The sequence below is a fragment of the Arvicola amphibius genome, chromosome 2 (assembly GCF_903992535.2).
Source record: "Arvicola amphibius chromosome 2, mArvAmp1.2, whole genome shotgun sequence".
In the NCBI taxonomy this organism is placed as follows: domain Eukaryota; kingdom Metazoa; phylum Chordata; class Mammalia; order Rodentia; family Cricetidae; genus Arvicola; species Arvicola amphibius.
The window spans coordinates 60,313,786-60,334,421 of NC_052048.2; the positions used below are offsets into that span (position 1 = coordinate 60,313,786).

At 46.5% G+C, this 20,636-nt stretch overlaps 1 protein-coding gene across 2 annotated transcripts in view; it reads left to right on the forward strand.

The window, feature by feature from the left end:
- Positions 1-13,880, forward strand: part of Arhgap25 (Rho GTPase activating protein 25) — a 77,162-nt gene extending 63,282 nt beyond the window's left edge. For both annotated transcript variants that reach the window (XM_038318969.1, XM_038318970.1), the window contains exons 6-11: positions 1,890-2,022; positions 4,684-4,757; positions 6,099-6,220; positions 6,973-7,169; positions 10,361-10,893; positions 13,139-13,880. In XM_038318969.1, the coding sequence (XP_038174897.1) occupies positions 1,890-2,022; positions 4,684-4,757; positions 6,099-6,220; positions 6,973-7,169; positions 10,361-10,893; positions 13,139-13,352 (1,273 nt within the window). In that variant the 3' untranslated portion in view covers positions 13,353-13,880. The remainder of the gene's footprint in view (positions 1-1,889; positions 2,023-4,683; positions 4,758-6,098; positions 6,221-6,972; positions 7,170-10,360; positions 10,894-13,138) is intronic.
- Positions 13,881-20,636: the final 6,756 nt, after the last annotated feature.

Genomic DNA, 20,636 nt, shown 5'->3' on the forward strand with positions numbered 1-20,636 from the left:
TCCAGGCTCACTGTATAGACCAGGCTGACATCAAATTCACAGAGAGTTGTCTGCCTCTGCCTCCCGAGTGCTGGTCTCAGACGTGCACTCACGGTCCTCCCTGTCTGTTTATGACTGGTTATCTTTGCTGTCTTAGTTTCTTGAGATTAAACTGCCTGTTTTAAGCTGAGATTTCTCTCTAAGGGTCTGGTTTTCCCCCTTATCACTGATGCTATTTTTCTCACTGAAATTCTTTACCTTGTATGGGTGTGTTTTGTATGTTGAGGCCATGCTGTCAATGGACAGGATGGAGAGGACGGGGGCTGGGCTGGGGAAGGCAGTGGCTATCTGAAGTCAGGAGTGGAAGGAGAGGGGCCGTAATGGATTCATTTGAGATGACAGCTGGGACACAGAGTTTCATTGTGTACGGGGTAGAGGAGGGGGCATAGACAAGCAGGGCCCTGGATGTGGTAAAGACACTGAGTCAGGTGTAACACAGGGACATTTCGGAGCATCCTCCTGCGGACTGCCAGCCCATGATTCTTCTGCCACTTTCTTGGGCTCTTCTCTCTCTGTTCTCACCAAGAGTGCTTTCCTTAGGTGCCTTTTGCTTAGGGGTGTCCTAGACAGTGACTCTGTAGGGTAGGATGTTTCTGACTATCAATGTTAAGGGAACATCCCCGGCCCACATTTCCTGCCTTGGAGTGCAGATGGTATCCTGTGTAGCTTGTTCTATCCTTCAGAGGTAGCACGTTCACGAGCTTCAGAGGCAGGGGTGGGGGGAACGGATTGAAGGGGTAGGAATGGGGTGTGGTGTAGTATGCGGTGCAGAAGTCAAAGCCAAAAACTGGTAACTAAGAACAGAAACCAAAACAAAAGAAACACACACACACACACACACACACACTCGGTATTCTTGTTTACATCGTCTCAGATGCCTCGGGACAGGCCACAACAGTACTGCCCACATAGCTTCGGAGTAGGGCAAACTATACCACCTGGCTTTATGAAGATCACCCCTTGGTTTTCATGCAGTGACTGAATTCCCTAGTGGTGCATTTCTCAGAACACACCCCTTATTAAGTAACACACTGTAATGTGGTAGGCTCAGATTTAGTTTCTCTTTTAACAGACTAAATGCAACCACTGCCATTCAGGGACAGCAGACTTCCCAGGCCAGGCCACAGGTTGCGTTCTTAGGCTCTTGAGGGCTCTGCTGCCCTCTGTATTCTCACTGTCGGGAAGCAAAGGCAGTTTGTCAGTGAACAAGGGGGCTGTGTTCCTCTAACATCTGGTTTATTGAGGCTGTAACTGTGAGTGCATATACTTTCCCATGTCATGAGATAGATGCTTTTGGTTTTGTTTTCTCCAAGCTCTTAAAAAAGGGCTGCGACCAGATGGAACTAGGTATTGCTGCAGGTTTACTATGTAAATCATAAAAGGAAGGAGAAAAGGAAGCCCAAGAGAAAAATAAGCTTCCTCATTAGTTATGACTGAATTAACTACGGATGAAACATATGGCTGGACCCCAGCACTGCTTTGAGTACTCTGGGAGTAAACGAGAATAATGGACCAAGGATATAAACATGTTCACATGTGCAAAAAATGAGAGACTACATAGACATCATTAACTGTGATATATTAAGTGCTCTGAAGAAATAAGAAAACAGAAAAAGATCAAAATAGTTAAAGAGCATTTAACGAAAAAAGTGACCTTCATGTTAGCAGCTGTGTGGAAGCAGGAAGTGGCTGTGTTGCTCTAGGTGCTGGTGTCTGAGTCTGGGACTTTCCCAGATGCTGGTCCTTTTGTAACACGTCCCTCTGTAGTTCACGCTTTGACCCGGTGGCCCATCCCGATAAGTGAGAGGCCTCTGGGTTCTGTGCTCTAAGTGCAGCTGGTTTTCTTCCAGGGACACAGATGTGCACACGGTGGCCTCTCTATTGAAGCTCTACCTCCGAGACCTCCCGGAGCCCGTGGTTCCTTGGAGCCAGTACGAAGGGTTCCTGCTCTGCGGGCAGCTCATGAATGCAGATGAGGCAAAGGTCGGTTTCTCTCTTGCTGACTGTCCTTCTGCTTCTGAACAGGGTTCTAGCAGTGGGAGTGAGTCATGGGGGCCATGCCTCTTGGTAGGAGACTCTGTCAGACTGGTGCTTCAGCAGCAGTGCCAGGCCAATGGTGCCACTCCCATTGACAAAACAGCAAGAAGTCTGGGATTTGACCTTCGTTCTTTCATCTGGTGAATTATGCACTGTATGAGTTACTACTTCGCTGCTGTGACAAAATACCAGATGAAAGTCACATAAGGAAGGGTTTATTGGGCTTGGTTTCAAGATATGCTGTATGGTGGCAGAGAAGCCATGGCAGTAGGGGCATAGGCAGCTGTCACACCATACCCACAGGCAGGAAGCAGGCAGAGATGAGTTCCCAACCTCAACTGGCTTACTTTTTACCACAACACCAGACTCACAGTCAGGGTGGGCCTTCCCACCTCCGTTAAACCTCTCTGGACACACTCTTGCAGACGTCCTCAGAAATCTGCCTCCATTGTGATTTCTTCTACATGATGTGATTACCATTGATGAATAAAGAAACTGCCTTGGCCTGCTGATAGGGCAGAACTTAGGTAGGTGGGGAAAACTGGACTGAATGCTGGGAGAAGGAAGGCTGAGAGAGAGATGCCATGGAGCCACTGCCGAAGATAGATGTGCTAAAATTTGCCATGACCTTGTGGTGATGCACAGATTAATGAAGATGGGTTAAATTAATATGTAAGAATTAGCCAATAAGAAACTAGAGCTAATGGGCCAAGCAGTGATTTAAATAATATGGATTCTGTGTGATTATTTCGAGGCTAAGCAGTCAGGAACTAACTAATGGGCTACCTGTAACACCGTTAGTCATTCTAATAAATCCAGTCAGGTTGATAACTAAGGATAGCCTCCTCATGCATATTCTCTGAGGCTCAGTATATTTTCTTAACCCAAGAGGATTTCTGTGGTGATGTAATATTATCACTGTCCCCCGTGTTAACTTATAGCCACATGTGTTATCATGGCCATGAAATACAGGTAGTATACCGGAAGAGCCACATTCTTAATTTTATTTACATTGAATGGCTACATGTGGCAATTATTAGCACATGTGTTGGGCAGCACACACTTAGACAATGCCCTTGTCTGATTGGCTTGGGATTGTTCGGAGGATCAAGGCATGTGAAGCTAACTAGTAACTAAGATCTTTTTGGGTTGAGCAGTTCTCTGTTCTTCAGTATTTGTGATATAGTCTGAGTCTCAGGACTTCCAGGCCAGTGAGAAAACAGCTTTCAGACTCCCCAGGGTGGACTGCTGGTGGGGAACCACGATTATGGGGATCCATGGTGATGGGGAACCACAGTGATGGGGCTCCATTGTTACTGGGATCCATGGTTATGGGAAGCTATGGTTATGGGGATTCATGGTTATGGGACCCATGGTTATGGGGAACCATGGGTATGGGGAGCCACAGTTATGGGGATCTATGGTTATGGTGATCTGTGCTTATGGGGATTTATAGTTATGGGGATCCACAGTTATGGGAAGCTACAGTTTATGGGGATCCATGGTTATGGGGATTCATAGTTATGGGGAACCACAGGTATGGGGATCCATAGTTATAGGGATCCATGATTATGTATAGAGAACAATAGCTATGGGGAGCCACGGTTATGAGGAGTCATAGATATGATGATCCTGGTACAGAGGAGTGTTTTCCATCTCAAAGCTAGGATGGGAAGAGAACTGCAATGATACAGCCACCACGTAGCTGTTTCCTAAGAAGAAAAATTATGCCTCACAGTCTCTGAGGTGTGGGTGTTGCAGGGGAGAGATGGGAAAACTCTTAGTTTGCAGGGACATTTCAGATCATTTTTGTTAACAATAATCAATAAAGCTTGCAAAACACCTAGAAAGAACCATACTAGATGGCATCCCCCATGTCACCAGAGGGTGATCACAGGCTCTGCAGGCAGCTGCGGCTGCAGGAGCATCCTTCCTCTCCCTGGCGCATGTGACCATGAATGGCAGCATCTGACATCTACCGCTATTGTAGAATTTGAACCGCCCATCCCAGAGCGTGCCTTCCTGCTCGGCGGTCTGGCCTATGTCCCAGAAGTTCTCAGCAAGACCACAGGGCTTTAGAGCCACCACAGCAGAACCCTTTCTCATCACTTTTAAGGTCTTTCTGAGATGTTAGGTTGTGGTTTGTTTATCGGATCATTACCTCATTCATTCAGCAAATCATCATGAGTGTGAATTATCAGGTAATCCATTCTTACAGCTGCTCAAAGTCGGAGGTGGGTGGGCTACATTATTTCAAACAGACTTTTTAAATACACGGTAGAAAAAAATACAGCAGTTGGGAATGTAGCTCAGGTGGCAGAGCAATTGCCTAGCATATGTAGGGCCCTGGGTTTGATCCTCAGCATGGCAGACTGAGTGTGATGTAATCTCAGCTCTCCTAGAGGCAGGAGGACCAGAAGCTCAAGGTCATCACTGGCTACATGGGGAGTTCAAGACCAGTCTGGGCTTCAGTTCACACTTCATGAATTCTCAGAACTTTGATCTCAAAGGATTTTAACTCTTAGACCTATGGGAACAGTTTTCCCTACATTTGCTGCTGACAGACAGGCAGCAGGCTTGCTTACTCCTGTCCAACTCTCTTCCCAGGCTCAGCAGGAGCTGGTGAAGCAGCTTTCCATCCTGCCCCGGGACAACTACAGTCTCCTGAGCTACATCTGCAGGTGAGCCTCCTGGTGTGCAGCCCCAGCCTCCAGCCACATCAGGAAGAAGCCCTGGGGAGAAGAGGAAGCCGTTTCTAAGATCCCAGATTCTGGTCTGGAATTGTAGAAGGTCAATTTCACTCACACAGCACTGAGAGGGTGTTTTTGCACACGTTCCTCAGGGATCCTTAAGAACCTGCACACAGAATGGGCATATTTCTTCCTTCAGATATGTACCAGAGCATGCACGAGAACCTGGAATCATGTTGTCCCCAAAACTAGCACTCTGGAGACATTCACTCTAGGCCACCATTTGTATTTGCCCGCAGTCCTTTCTGAGGACCTACCGTGTGAGTCCTTGGGGCAACACCTTGCAGGTGGACCAGCCCAGGTCTGCTGTGCTGAGAATCTTCACCCCGTACACACCTCCATGTTGTCTTTTATTTTTCAAAAATACTGTGATGTAATTTCCAAATTATAAAGACGATTCTCACTTAATCTGGACACCACAAAGATACAAGAACTGTAAGTAAGAACCAAAACTAGATGCAACCCTCATCCAGTGACATCTCCTCTTGAGTACTTTCTCTTCCGATGAATCATTCCTTACATCAGTGTAACTACAGGGGGATGCTTTACACCCAACTGAAAAGCATGTCCTTTATCCAAAAATAAATTATCCTGTAATATGTCATATGTAATATTTTTCATCATGTGAACACATCATTTTTTTTATTTCTCAAATTTGGAGTTTTATGTTATTCCAATCTACCTACTTTGAATTTTTTTTTTTTTAAAAAAAAAGTACCCAAAATTCCTTTACTGATGTGCTCAGTCATTTTTGTTTTCCGAACAAGTCTGAGGACTTCAGGCTTCTGATGGGTGGAAGTGTAGTGGAACTTCCTTGTTAGACCCCGAGCATCTGCTGAGAGTGATAGACCTCAATTCTCTGATCAGAGGATGCCAGTCAGGAGGCCCTGGGGATTGTCCCGCCATCTCTAAGACCTCACTGACACATCTTTCCTCCCTGGAGACATGGATGGGGAGGGTACTGAGAAGCAAATGGTAAAGGCAAAACACTGAAGCTGTTGGGCACCCATCTGAGCCTTTCTAGTCATGCTTATTCCCAAACAATCCCTGCTGAGAGATTCTCCACCTCCAGCTCACCCTTCCCCTGGCTCCTCATCCCTCCTTGGTCCGTGAAGTTCCAGATTCTAGTTAAACTCTTACAGGCAGAGCCCATTCACTCCATTCCGGAAACAAGAAAGAGCTAGAATTCAACCAGTGTGCCCTTGGGTCAGGGGATTGCTCTCTCTTGGCCATTTCCCATCGTCTGAAATGGGGTTTCCTGGTCGCCCACAGATTCCTGCACGAAATCCAGCTGAACTGCGCTGTCAACAAGATGAGTGTGGACAACCTGGCCACTGTGATCGGAGTGAACCTCATCAGGTCGAAGGTCGAAGACCCAGCTGTGATCATGAGAGGTACATAGGCCGATCCTGCAATGGAGAGGTGCCTAGGAGAACACTCTCCCTAGCGTCTGTGTCCTGCTTGCAGCTCACAGAGCTTGCCCCTTGCAGTCTCTTCTGAGTGGTATTAGCAGCCTCCTTCTCAGTGGTCCCAGAGCATAGTAGTCCAAGGGCAGACCAGTTAACTAGTGTTTCCCAGTCTTTTGTATGACTTTAAAATAGCGTTAGCCAAGAGGAGTCAACAGGGTTTTGTCTTATGAGCCGGTTCACAAGAAGGCTGCTGTAAAGCTTGGCTGAAAAACTTGCTAAGGTTGTGTCTTGGCTTGATAAGCAAAAGCCCTGGTCTGAGGGGTGGGGCTCATGTCTGCTCTGCCGTATGTGTGGCGAGGAAGTGTTCCTGACACCCATTTGCTTGGGATGCAATAAGATGGCAGACATCACATTGAAGACCACAGCAGCAGAGAAAGATGCCTTTTTTTTCTTGACTATTATTATTACCTACTGCCTGATAAAACCTGATTCAGGGCAATATAGGTGAGAAATGTCCTCAACAGCTCTTTGTTCACCCCGCCCCATTTTTATATCTTTATTGTAGATATAATTCAAAATATTCTACTCCAAATAATTAAGAAGCATTCCATGAAGTACAAATGAGGCCTGTGGTTTTCAGGCTAGTGTGGAAACATCCTCTCAGAGGGTGGCAACCCTCGAGTGCTTCCAGGTTCCTGGTCCATGGACCAGCACTCCAAATCTCTTCTTTCCTTCAGGGACTCCTCAGATCCAAAGAGTGATGACCATGATGATCAGAGACCATGAAGTCCTCTTCCCCAAGTCCAAGGATGCACCACTGTCACCCCCTGTCCAGAAGAATGATGCCAAGAAGGCTCCAGTGCCCCGGAGCTCTGTGGGATGGGATGCCACAGAAGACCCGCCCCTCTCCAGGACAGACAGCTGCAATAGCACAGTAAGATGCTTGCTGCCTCAGCAGATTCTTCCTTTAGTCTGGTCATTCTGAGGCAGTGATGGGTGACGCTGGGCTGTGGGTAGAGCTGGCACAGACCCATCAGAATACATAGGGAAAACTTGGGGCTAGTGACATGTGTGAGAATTGCCTATAGGCTGGGTCTTGGGACCTTGTCTCCAAGGCAAAATCCCAGGGAAGTTCAACAGAAAAAAATGAATGCAGAATTGCACGTGTAAGAGCTGCTAAGCATTCCAAGCAGAAGTTCAGAGGGGAGGGGACGGCTGTCCTGATGATTCTGAGCCTGACTCCTTCCTCAGAGCTGGGGACGTGTTCGTGCAGTTACCCCCATTCCCTGATAAGCTGTCTAGGCAGTATCAGACCCTCGCTTGGAGAGAAGGCTCAGAGTTCACGTTCTCAGTGCTGCCAAACACTGGAGCCTCTAAAATATAGACTACTAGAGGATGAAATCTGACCAAGGTCAAATATTTTCATGAGTTGATAGGGACAGATGTTTTGTAAAAGGATAGATAGACTTTTTCTAGCAGCTTGCTTTTTTATATGTGGCCAAGTTAAAAAAATTAAATTTCTAGTTGACCAAGAAAGCTACCTATTGCCGGGCATTGGTGGCACACGTCTATAATCCCAGCATTCGGGGGGCAGAGGCAGGTGGATCTCTGTGAGTTCGAGACCAGCCTGGTCTACAAGAGCTAGCTCCAGGACAGGCTCTAAAGCTGCAGAGAAACCCTGTCTCGAAAAACCAAAAAACAAAAACAAAAACAAGAAAGCTACCTATGATGTTGTTAAGATGAGAGAAAAAAATTACTGTGATTGGAGTATTTTATTTATTTATTTATTTTTGGTTTGGTTGGTTGGTTTGTTTTGGTTTGATTTTTTGTTTTCTGTTTTTTTTTGTGGGTTTTGGTGTATGGATTTTGTATGGCTGCATTATCGTACTAACTCTCTAATACTAATTACAGTGTAAAGTCAGGCAACTTTGTTAATAAATCACCCACAGTCCTTGAGAGCCATGGCTCTGCTCCCCTGCTAGTGGGCCTGTAATGCCAGGAAAACCACTGTGCTGAGAAAGTCAATGAGTCAGTTCCAGAGTGCACACTCTGGAGGCTGTGATGTCAGAGTGCACACCCCTGGAGGCTGTGGTGTCAGAGTCAATACCCCTGGAGGCTGTGATGTCAGAGCCCACACCCCTGGAAGCTGTGATGTCAGAGTGTACACTCTGGAGGCTGTGATGTCAGAGTCAATACCCCTGGAGGCTGTGATGTCAGAGTGCATACCCCTGGAGGCTATTTATTTACCATGCTTATTTATTGTGGTGGGGGTCTGAGGCAAGAGAGGTTGATCAAGGGGGCAACACTAGCATCCCCTAGAGCAGGATGTCATGTCTGAAGTCCTATTCCCACTGCAAGACCACGTGCTCGAACCAAAGCAGGAGATTGCCTCTGCCTTTCCCATTGTATGTGGGGCTCATTTTTTTCCCTTTTCTTTTCAGTTTGATTTTACATACAACTACATTTTTTTTTTAAAAAAAAAAGAGTCCTAATTAAGTTACCAGCTGAGAAGCCATGCACCATGTTGGTTCTTACATGATTGCTGTAAGAAAAGACCTGGCAAAAGCTGCTTAGGAAAGCAGAGGTTCCTGAAGCTTGTAGTTGGCGCTTACAGTCCACGAAAGAAGAGAAGCCACAGTAGCAAGGGCTTGGGGCAGCTGGTCACAGTATATCCACAGTCCAGGAGCAGAGAGATGAGCCCAGTTCCCATTCTCCTTTTCCTTCAGTCCAGGATGCAAAGGCTCTGCCCCCAGGTAGGGTGGGTCTTCCCACCTCCATTAACTGACTCTTCCTCGCAGGCATGCTCAGGGGATCATCTCCATGGCGAGTCTAGATTCTGGCATGTTGCCAGTGTTGACAGACACACTTCCCTTTTCCTGCCCTCCCTTTCCGGATGTGTTCATTTGCCACTCACTCTTTAGTTGTTCCTATATATCTGTATACATAGCTACCAATGCGACCTCAGTTTTAACAACTATATGGTGTTCCATTCATTTACTGCGCTATGGTCCCCTCCCCAGGTCTGGGATGAACAGGTCAGTTTGGCACCACACAGAGCTTCCATAAACCACCCTGCCTACACTATGATATGTGCTCAGGCAGATAAAATTATGGGATAAATTCTCAGAAATGGGATTAGTGGGCAAGAATGTAAATAGATTTAAATATGTACTTTTCATACATGTTATTGGCATCTGTGCTATTTTATGCCTTCACAGCAATGCATGAGAAGACCCATGTTTCACGGAGTTGTGCCATCAGGTTTGGGGGTGACTCCATCTCATAAAGAACTGATAATTTGGTCATTTTAACTGGTCACCTGGCTGAGATCTACTGATTTTAAAAAGAGGCTAAATACCTTTTTAAAGTCTCAGGGTCAGTTTTTTTCCTCTGTGAACTATTTGGGGTTTTGTTCTTTAAATATGTATTTATTTTGTATGTATGTACATGAGCCTGCTTGAATACCTGTGCACTACACGCATGCAGGAGCCTGCAGAGGCCAGAAAGGGGCATCGGGGCCCTGGGCACTGGAGTCAGAGGTGGTTGTGAGATGCTGTGTGGGTGCTGGGAACTGAAGCTGGGCCTCTTCAAGAGTCAAGAGTAGGTGCTCCTAACCCCTGAGCAACCTCTCCAGAACAAACTGTTCTTCAAGTCCTTTGGCCATTTCTTTTTGGTCATTGATATTTTCCTTCTCAGTCAGTAGCACAGGGGTGTCACCCTTCACGGTCTGTGACATGTGTCACAGAGACATTGCCAGCTTGCTGTTTGGCTTCTCACTTAGTGGGTGGCAGCATGCTTGCTTTGCTTTCTTCTTCATCTTGGAGGTCGTGGAAATACACTCAGTGGGCTTTACTGAACTTCACTAAGGGCTGTGGGCTTTGAGTCACTACTGACAAAACTGCCTAAGTTCATGAAAGGATCCTAGCTTAGGATTTTCACACCGATTGAGCAGATGATGTTAGTTCACACTCCCTCTCTAGAATTTGAATGGTCCCTGATCTGTCATACCACTGAGGTGGCCCACTAAGGGTGTCACAGGTGTGTAATCAGGATAAACTCCTTATCTTGGGCACACAGAAAGGAAAAAAAATACTTATACTAATATCCATGGCTGTTTTTTTCCAGGCAAGTAGTCCTGATGCCACCAGCCCCACAGGACCACAGCCAGGTGACCAGTATCAGGAGGACAGTGGGAAAGGCCCCAAGGAAAACTCAGGAGACTGGAAGGTGCAATCTCGTAAAAGGACTCAAACGCTCCCCAACCGGAAGTGTTTTCTAACGTCAGCATTCCAAGGAACTACTAGCAGCAAACTGGAAATCTTTAAAAATGAGTTCTGGTCTCCATCTTCAGAGGCTAAGAAAGGGGAGGGGCACAGGAGAACTTTGTCTCAAGATTTGCGCCACCTTTCCAATGACCAGCGGACTTCTACCTACGACAATGTCCCGGCCCCATTAGGGTCTCCAGGGAGCCCAGCAGGTACACTCTCTCCCCCTGCCTGTGACCCCAAGAGAGATGGTCCAGCCAGCGCAGACTCTGAAATGGAGTCTGGAAGCAAGAACTCTGGAGAGGACGACCTTGACTCTTTGCAGAGGATGGTCCAGCACCTACAAAAGGAAATAGAAACCCAGAAACGCACATACGAGGAACAGATCAAAACGTAAGTCCGTGCAGAGGGCCATGGAGCGCACCTGGCTCCTGTGTTTAGGAGGAAGTATATATTGTCTCCACCTTCTAAAATGTTACACCATAAAGTATTTCAGGGAACAGAACAATCTATAACAACCAAACCTATCAAAGGAGAGGACAAACAGAGAGAGATTAGGTGGGAAAGTCCTGCCCGGCTTAACAGATCCTTGGAAACTTATGAAGCCCAATTAGGCCTAAGGGTAAATACGCTTAGCTGAGTTGAGGGAACTTTCACAGTGCTCTGTATTAATGGATGTTTTGGGGGCTGACCGTCTAGTATTGGATAGCGATTGCTGTGCTCTTCCCTGGGGAGGACTATTCCTCCACTCTCAGCATTCCTTAGCTGCCTGTCGTTCTTCGTGTAGGGTTGAAGCCTTGTGGGTCTTTCCCCGTTCACTTTGGCTTGCCTTTGTTTGGGCAGTCATGTTGGTGAGGCTTTATGGATTTCGCTTCTGAGTGGTTGGAGACACAACCTCTCAGCAAACTTCCTGATCTTCTGGCTCTTTTGGCTCATGCAATCTGTCCACTCCCTCTTCCCAGTTTTCCCTGACCCTTAGGTGACGAAGTGTTTTGTAGATGTATCCATTGGGAGAATAATCCACAACTCTGCATTTTGATTGGCTGTGGATTCTGTAATGGTCTTTGTCTGTCACAAAAGAGAAGTTTCCTTGAAGAGTGGCAGAGACTGCACCTACCCATGGATGTAAGGGCAAGTTATATGGCTGTTAGGGATTATGTTAGTTTGGTAAAGTGATGTCTATGGGTTCTACTCCAAGATCCGCAACTTTGCTGATCTTGAGTAGTAGGCTGAGTCTGTGTACCCGGCATGGTTTCCCTCCTATTGAATGAGCTTTAAGGCTGATTAGCTTCTGGTTACACCAACATGTGTGCCACTACTGCACCCCTGGGGTTATCTTGCCATGCTGGCCATTGTTGTAGCTCTTTCCCCTTTCTTCTCCCTTGGCAATTTTTTTCTCAGAGAGGTAACTTTAGTCCTACTTGACCCACAAAAATACTTGTCATAATGACAATAATGGACTTCCATATTTATGGATACTTCTTTTATTAATATTTAGGTGCCAGAAGGAAAGATTATTGTGAGTCTTTATCCACTGCTCTATACGGAGGGATGGCTCTCAAGCAAAACATATGTTTTTTGTCTGATAACTTAAAATCAACCATTTGTAGACTTCTCTGATACCTGATGTGGTAGCAAATCAGCCCCAGAAAAGGCTCTCATTGTGCATTAGCTCTAATGCCACTGAAGAGCAGGAAAGAGACTGATGACCATAGAGATATCTGCTCCTCCTGAATATAGAAGTCTCTGAGATATCTGTTAGCCCAGCCATGGCAGAGGCAGGAGAATTAGCAGCTTAGTAAGCACAGGAAAGCTGCTGAGGGAAGATGGGGAATGGTACTCATGGGATAAGCTTGGGATGAGGGAAGCAGCACCCAGAGGAGGAAACTCTGAAGCAAATTTCCAATCACACAGTCTGAAGTTCACCCACAGACCAGAAATTTCCTCCTTAGGCTTAAATAATGAACCATTTTCGCTCATTCTTAAGGTTTAGTTCTGCACGGCTTGGCAGGGCACCTGGGCTGTGTTAGAATCTTAGCCAGTAGCAATGCATGACATGGAAATTCAGGAAGCCTATAGTTCATCCCCCCACCCCTGGAGCAGGATTTAGAATTCCAGTGGAACCCCTGCTCCCCCAAATGTATTTCCCTTTCCTTTCCCAAATCTTGATCACAGAGCGGGGGTCTTAGCTAGGAAGGGCTCTGCCCAGGCTGCCCACTGGCGCATGGCGAAGAGGCAGCAGAGATGTTGTGGCTTAGAATACTGAGCATCCACAGCTTTGGCTGAACTAGTCACACACAGTGCTGCAAGGTGGGAACTCAGCTCTGTTACACATGGCCCTTCTTCCAAATGTTTTGTCTGCTTAAACATAGGGCACAATCCATAAAGTGACATGAAACACAGTAGCATGAGAGATGTCACCAGGGTGTAAAGTAAGGCCCTGAAGTGCCTAAGGAATTCGGGTTTCCTGTGAAGTCTTCTGTTGGGCAGAAGGACACACATCCACGGCCATGTCGAGTGGCATTCACCGGTTGGCATTTCGTGTCTCAGAGAGGCAAATGAACAAGAGGCTGTGAATGTGGGGAAAGGGCTGGGAAGGAAGGGTTTAGAGCTAATATTCTGGTCTTCTTCCTTGCAGCCTGGAGAAGGAAAATTACGATGTCTGGGCTAAGGTGGTGAGGCTCAACGAAGAGCTGGAGAGGGAGAGGAAGAAGTTTGCGGCCCTGGAAATCAGCCTTCGAAATGTGGAGCGCTCCCGGGAGGACATCGAGAAGAGGAACAAGGTCCTGGAAGAAGAAGTCAAGGAGTTTGTAAAGTCAATGAAGAAGCCTGAGACGGAGACCAAGGCTTGAGGCACCGAGCTGCGTGGCAGGGCGGTCAACGCCACTCTCTTTCTCCTGCTCCTGATGACTGGAAGGCAGGATCACCTCCAAAGCTGGACAGGGTATCTGAGGAAAAGTGCTATGGTCCTCAGCCAATAAACAGAAGACGGGGGTGAGCAGGAACACATGAGGACACCTGTGACCATGTGCTCTACTCAAGGGATTGTTATTCCACTGTGGGAAGAGTGAACTGGAATCTTCCAGTACATGGCTAAGTCCAAAGGGGACATTTAAGGTGTGTGGCATCTCAGGAGCCCAGCCCAGCACTAGGCCAAGGCCTCAGGACTTTATTTTCCGTGTGGTTGGACTTGGCTGGTCAGACGATGCTGGTCGTTTCTAAGACGTGCGCAGAACTTGATGGTTAGCTCTCGAGTGCTACCCGGTGAGGACTCTTTGGAGGCTGGAATGTTGGTACCAGAACCAAAACAATGAAGTGTATTTATGAAAACAAAATTGGCAAGGAATTTCTATTCAAATAAAGAAAAAGACAAACAAAAATTGAGCAAGGAATTTGACAATCTATCAAAATTTTATAAGAAGAGTTAGCTCAGCGGAGCGCACCGGCTGCTCTTTCAGAGGACCCAGCATCCACACAGTCACGATCATCTGTAGCTCCAGTTCCAGGGATCTGTCCCCCTCTTCTGGCCTCTGAGGGCACCAAGCATGCACATGGTACATATACATACATGCAAGCAGAACACCCACACACATTAAATAACTAATTATAACAACAACAACAACAAACGAATTAGGAAAGAGCACAGCAGGCAAGTCTCACGGCACATGGTTGTGTGAGTGGGGCTTATGCTGGGTTACCCTCCAGTGACCTAAACTATGTCTGGAAAGCCTAAAAACAAAGGGTTCCAACTATGGTGGGGAGGTGACTTCAGGAGTGTGGATTTGTATATTCAAGATGTTGTTATTGATGATGATTTTATTTCACCAAAATGAAAATGAGTTTACTCTTTAGAGGGACATCTGGCACTATCCTGTTTTCTTAACTATGGCTAGTGCTGCCTGCCTAGGCCATGGTTTATTCTCCAAACGTAAAACGTACAGATAGGAGAGTTCTGCTGTACCATGCCCAATGCCTTGAAGATGGTACTGATGCAGGGAGTGTGTAGAGAGCATAGAGCATCATCCTCGAGACATGCTTGTGGAAGAAGGGGGCGGTAGGGTATTACTAAGAACAGTTAAGGATGTACGAGGGACCTCAGTGGGTAAAAGCACCAGCTTACAGACCTGACCCATTCGAGAGATCCCTGGGACCTATGTGCTGGAAGGAGAGGCCCAATTCCCCAAAATTATCCTCCGACCTCCACATGTGCATGTGCCTGCACACACACACAGAGGCACACACACACACCACACGCACAAATGCAGTAAGAGGAGCAGTATAACATTTGACTTCTCAGGAAGCACTCGTTTGTAAACTGTAGAGTCACAGGTATGGTGCCAGAAGCAGGACAGCTGACCTGAATGGATGAGTACCCGAAGTTGCTTCTGCCAGCACAAGTCCTCTCACATGGCTTCATGTGATTTCTTTGTGTGTTGACAGAGTAGAGTATGAAAGTGAGCAGTGTCACAGCTACACAGGGGATATTCTTCTGAATATACTATCGGGGGTCCCTGGAGTCTGTTCCAAGGCCCGCAGTATGGAGTTTGGGTTTGGCAGCCTGCAGTCAGGATGGGTAGAAATGTTGCGTTTGGACCCTACTCTCTCCTAGTCTAGCAATGCCTCTCCCCCTCGTCCTGAGACAATGGAGCAGCAATTCCCACTTCAGAAGAACAGGGCCAGTGAGAGAGGAAGCAAGGACTCACAGGTCAGTTATTCAGTCAGGTCTAGACATCCCTGCCTGTGCTCAGTACAGGATTATAGTAAATCCTACTCTTCTCCAGACAAACCCCCACTTTCCCTTGCTCCCTCTTGTGTGGCATGCTTCAAGCATCCTTGCCCTGCCCTCTTGCCAGCAAGGCTTCCTCTCCCTCATGGTACCGATCACGGTATGCGTAGGTGCATATTTGTCTTAAGTATAAGGCAGATGTGGTGCTTTCTTTGAAAGTTTACAGACTGGGTGGGGAAATTTGTACCAGGCTTTGTCTGTAACAGTCTCCTCCTGGTAGACATCTGGGTGGGCTGGGGCAGGCTGGGGCAGGCTGGGGCAGGCTGGGGCAGGCTGGGGCAGGCTAGGGGAGACCAAGTGTGGTGGCATTCCTAGTACAGAGCCTGCAATATGGGATGTAAGCAATAAACCGACTTGGTTGTTTGATGAACTTCTTTAAGCTCTGCTCAGGGAGACAGGATTCAGGAGACAGCTGGAGACTCATAAGGGAGGAGGGCAAAGAGCTCAGAGCCTCGGTGAGTGCTGGCTGGACTCCACAGGCTTATGGGAAGACACATGTGTATTCACACTGGGTAAATGTCCGTCCACATTCCACTACTTCCTGTGCAGATACCAGTGAGGGGCCGGTCGTGGGCTCACCAGGAAGCCAGGGAACATTCGGATGTTGATACTACAAGCAAAGTGGGTGGCCTTTAACTGCATCGCATAAGGAGAAGGCATTGCCCAGGATGGAGGTCCAGCTCCACCCATCCCAGGCTGGCATCTACGCTCATCAGAGAGACAGAGCTGGGTCTTATGACTCAGATTCCCAGGGCAGCATCCAAAATTGTAGTGTTCAGGGAAGATGAATGTAACTGTGGGTTCTGGGTCAGGAAAACTCAGAATCATAGATTAATTCCTTAGTGTATCTAATCCAGCCTATACATTCAGTGGGCGGGAAACAGGGTGGGAGACTTGGCTGCCTGTTGTGGAATATTATTTTAAGATGTGTTAAACGTTTATTAGATGTGAATATTTATGCTCTGGAATATTTATTTCATGATGCAAAAATGTGTTGCATTCTTTTATGTTGCATTTGTTTAACTCTGTAAAGCTGTGTTACTTTCCTGTCTAAAACAGCTGATTGGTCTAATAAAGAGCTGAGCGGACAATAGTTAGACCAGAGAGAGGTAGGTGGGGCTGGTATTCAGACAGAATAATTGGGAGGAGAATTCTAGGCTTGAGAGAGGAGAGGGGACCAAGAAAAGGAGGAGAGGAGGATGCCAAGGGCCAATCCCACAGCCCCAGCAGCAGCTAGCTTCAGAGGAAGAAGCAAGGAAAGATATATATAATATAATAAAGAAGCTAAAAAGCTCAGAAGCAAAACACAGTTAAAGAAAAATGGGATAATTTAAATTCAAAAGGTCAGCTAGAAACAAGCCAAGCTAAGGCGGGGCATTCATAAGAGTTAAGTTTCTGTCATGTGTGTTTATTTGGGAGCTGGGTAGTGGGCCTCCAAAAAAAAAAAAAAAAAAAAAGCTACAACTGACTGACCAGTGTTTCCAAAGTACTAAACAAGAAAATTAAGGAGACAGGGGATCTACAACTTAAAATTCAGAGATTCTTGGCGTCTTTCCAGGAGTTCCTTTGCCTTAAACCTTAGTGGTGGGCTGAATCCCACTGACGTCAGCTGCCAAGTACTTACAGAGGACAAAGCTGGACTCAGCTCATGGTCACAGCTAAGAACCACCGAATATGAATGAAAGTGTTTGGTTTACTTCCTTTGCATCACCAACGCTGTTTCTGACAGCGGCTAACATCAGCCACACACCAGACTCACTTATGGTCTTTGACAAACATCCTGCTGCTGGGCACAGGGGGTAAAGACCAGTAATGCCAGCAATAGAATCAGAAGATAAAGACCCACTAGGACCACAAATGGGCAACTTACTAAAAGCCTATCTTAAAGGGAAAGTATGAAAAGTGAGCTGGGGTTCCCGTTACTTTCTGTATTAGTCAGGGTCTCCAGCAAAACAGAACTAATAGGGTGAATCTCTCTACACATATAGAAAGGGGATTTATTAGAATGACTTATGGGCTTCCGTCCGACTAAGTCAACAGTGGCTGGCTATCAGCGGAAAGTCCAAGCGTCTAGCAGTTTCTCAGTCCACGAGACTGGCTGTCTCAGCTGGTCTTGAGTGTATGTGCTGGAATCCCAAAGAAGTAGACCCTAATGCCAGCGAAGGGATGGACTTGGGAGCGAGGCAAGGGCAAGCAAGCAAAGAGCAGAAGCTTCCTTCTTCCCTATCCTATGTAGGCTTCCAGCAGAAGGCGTGGCCCAGATTTGAGGTAGGTCTTCCCACCTCAGGATCATGATTAAAGGTGTGTTTTCCGGCTTCGTAGATCTTCCTATCTCAAATTAAGCAAAACTCCCTCATAGGTGTGCCCTTAATTTTGGGGTTTTAATTAATTCCAGATGTAGTCAAGTTGACAACCAAGAATAGCCACCACACTTTCCTCACGTGTGAGAAGCCCTGGGTCCAATGAAGGACACAACAAAATAAAACAAATAAAAATCAGATTCTCAGCTCTTGCTCCATATCCACTGAATCAGAATCTTTTGGGGGAGGCCTAAAGAACTGGCTACTTTAAAAATTCACAGTTGATTCTAATTTTTATTTGTAGCCAGGACTGTTAAACACATTTGTAAACTACTCAGTGTGTGGATCATGACTAATGTTAATATTAAGTGAACATCTCCCCTCTCCTGTCCCCAGTCCATACAGATTCGTTCTCTGGTCTTCCTTACTGGTTTTTGTGTGGGTTTTGTGTTAGTAATTCCAATAAATCCCCTTTCTATATGTGTAAAGAGATTCATATTATAATTTCTGCTACCATAGAGAACACTGACTAATACAGAAAGCAAAATCTGTAAGACGAAGGGATGCCTAAGAGACAAAGTGGGGATTTACTATACATTCATTTCACAAATGGTAAAATATGACCCCAAAATCTTTACAAAAATTCAGTAATAATTTAGTCATGGACAAATGCAGGGATTCTGAGACTTTCTGACAATGACTTTGTTCAACTTGCTTTGAAGTTTGAGTCAAAGCATCAGCAAAGAAGGTAAGCACTTGAGGCTGGATTTAGAGTCCTGGGGTAGCTTGATTGCAACCATTTCCCTTTAAGAACCATATTAGAGCAAGAATCCCTGTGAGCAGTCTTGGGATACCCACCTTGAGTGCAGTGTTACTGGGGGACCATTAACACATGTTAATGTTAGCATCTCCTTCTGAGCAGAGCCTGACAGTTAATACTGTTGACTCGATGAGATCTGGCTTTACTTAGGAGACAGATGTCTGGGATTGTCTGTGAAGGAGTTTCTAGGTTGGGGTGAGGTGATAAAAGCCACCTTAAATGTGGGTAGCACCATTCCATTGGCTGGATGCCTGGCTGAATACAAAGAAGCAAGTGAGCTGAGGATGAGGGTTCATCCCTTGCTGCTTCCTGACTGTGACTGCAGTGTGACCAGCTGCCTCCCATCCCTGCCAGAACAACACCCTCAAACTCTGAGCCAAAATACACCTTCCTTTCCTTCTGTCAAACGGCGAGAAAAACACCCAACATAGGAAGATCACTGTAGGGTGGAAGAGCCCATTGCCTCGAGCACGTCTAAACATAGGCAGACGCTGCATCCCTGACTCCTTTCTGTCCTCTGTTGCCCATTGGCTAAAGTATGTCTTTGTCCTGCGGAGACTTACCATGCTAAATTTGCCCATGCTTTTACTTGACAACAGTCCCAACATTTTAACAATGACTACCATGAGCAAGCGGTAGGTACTGTGTGCTCCACCAGACTCTGTGCAGAGCATTTTATACATTCATTCCCTAAACTTTCATATTAAATATATGTACACACACACACACACACACACACACACACACATTCTATTTCAATACAGCCAAGCAAGGCACTAAAGAAAACCTGTCTAATTTGTTCAGATATGTAGTGCCGATGCCCTTATGCAGAACACACCAATGCTATCTTTTGGCGGTTAGAAAGATGGCTCAGTAAATGAAGGGCTTGTTAAGCCAGCTCAAGGATCAAGTTTGATTCCTCCAAATCCAGTTTTTCAAAAAGCTGGGCATGATGACACATGCTGGGGGAGGGGCAGAGACAGGAAGATCCCTGCAGCTTCCTAGCCAGCCAGTCTAGCTAAACTGGTGTCTTTTGGGTTCTGTAAAAGACTATCAAAAAAAATACAGTGGAGAACAGTGCAGGAAGATATTGCCTGATAGTGACATGTGGCCTCCACGTGCATGTGAAGGACTCTGCAAAGAGCAGGGTGGAAGGAAGCCAGGCCATGCGTTCTTCATCTCTTTCTCTTAAGATGCCTCTGAGTTGATATAGAGTCTAGTCTATGGAAGTCAGAGCCCAACAACTGCCCTGACTTGGAGCTCTCAACCTGATTCATGTGGTCTGGCTGCTCAACACTCCTGATGGGCCACGGAGCAGAAGCAGCAACACCATGTGCTTGCCATGAACAAGCCGGGAAGGTACCGCGATCCTGACTTGACCTCTGTTTCTTGTGTTTAATCACTGTTAATTTTTCTGGCAAGGACAAAAGTCCTTGTTTTTTTCTTAAAAGCTGTTTCTCTCCAAGGCTCTAAAGGAGGGTTGTAGCTTGCTAATGGTCTTTTAGAGGGAAAAAGATGGGTGAACAGGGGTGTCCTGAAAAGGCCTGCTTTGTTGGGAAATAATATTTTAAGGTGTGTTACTTTTGTTTGTTCTGTGGAACATTTGTTTAATGACGTAAAGATGTGCTGCTTTTGTTCATGTTGCATTTGTTTAACTCTGTGAAGCTGTGATTCTTTGCCTGTCTAAAACCCCTGATGGTCTAATAAAGAGATGAACGGCCAATAGCGAGGCAGGAGCAAGGATGGGCGGGGCTGGCAGGCCGAGAGGATAAACAGGAGGAGCAATGCCGAGAGAACAAGGGAAGGAGGCTGCCAGGGTCTGGTCAGTCAGCCACAGAGCCCGAGTGAAAGTAAGACGTACAGAGGCAGGGGGAAGCCCAGAGGCAAAGGTAGTCAGGAGACTTTAAGAAAAACTGGCAAGAAACAAGCCAAACTAAGGCTGGACATCTATGATTAAGAATAAGCCTCCATGTGTGATTTATTTAGGGGCTGGGTGGTGAGCCACCCCCAAAAGCCAAAAGAGTAAAGCATCACACAACACTACTTTCTTTTCAAAGACACAGTGGAAAGTTGGGCCTTTTCTCATTCTGCCTCAGAAGGAAGAGGGCTATGTGAGCTCAGCCACGAGCTAACAACCAAGGTGGGTTGCATCCAAGGCCCCTGGAATGAAGAATTCCCCTTAAAGTGAGGCCTACCACCAGGTAGTAATCTCCCAGGAGGGCAGAAATCC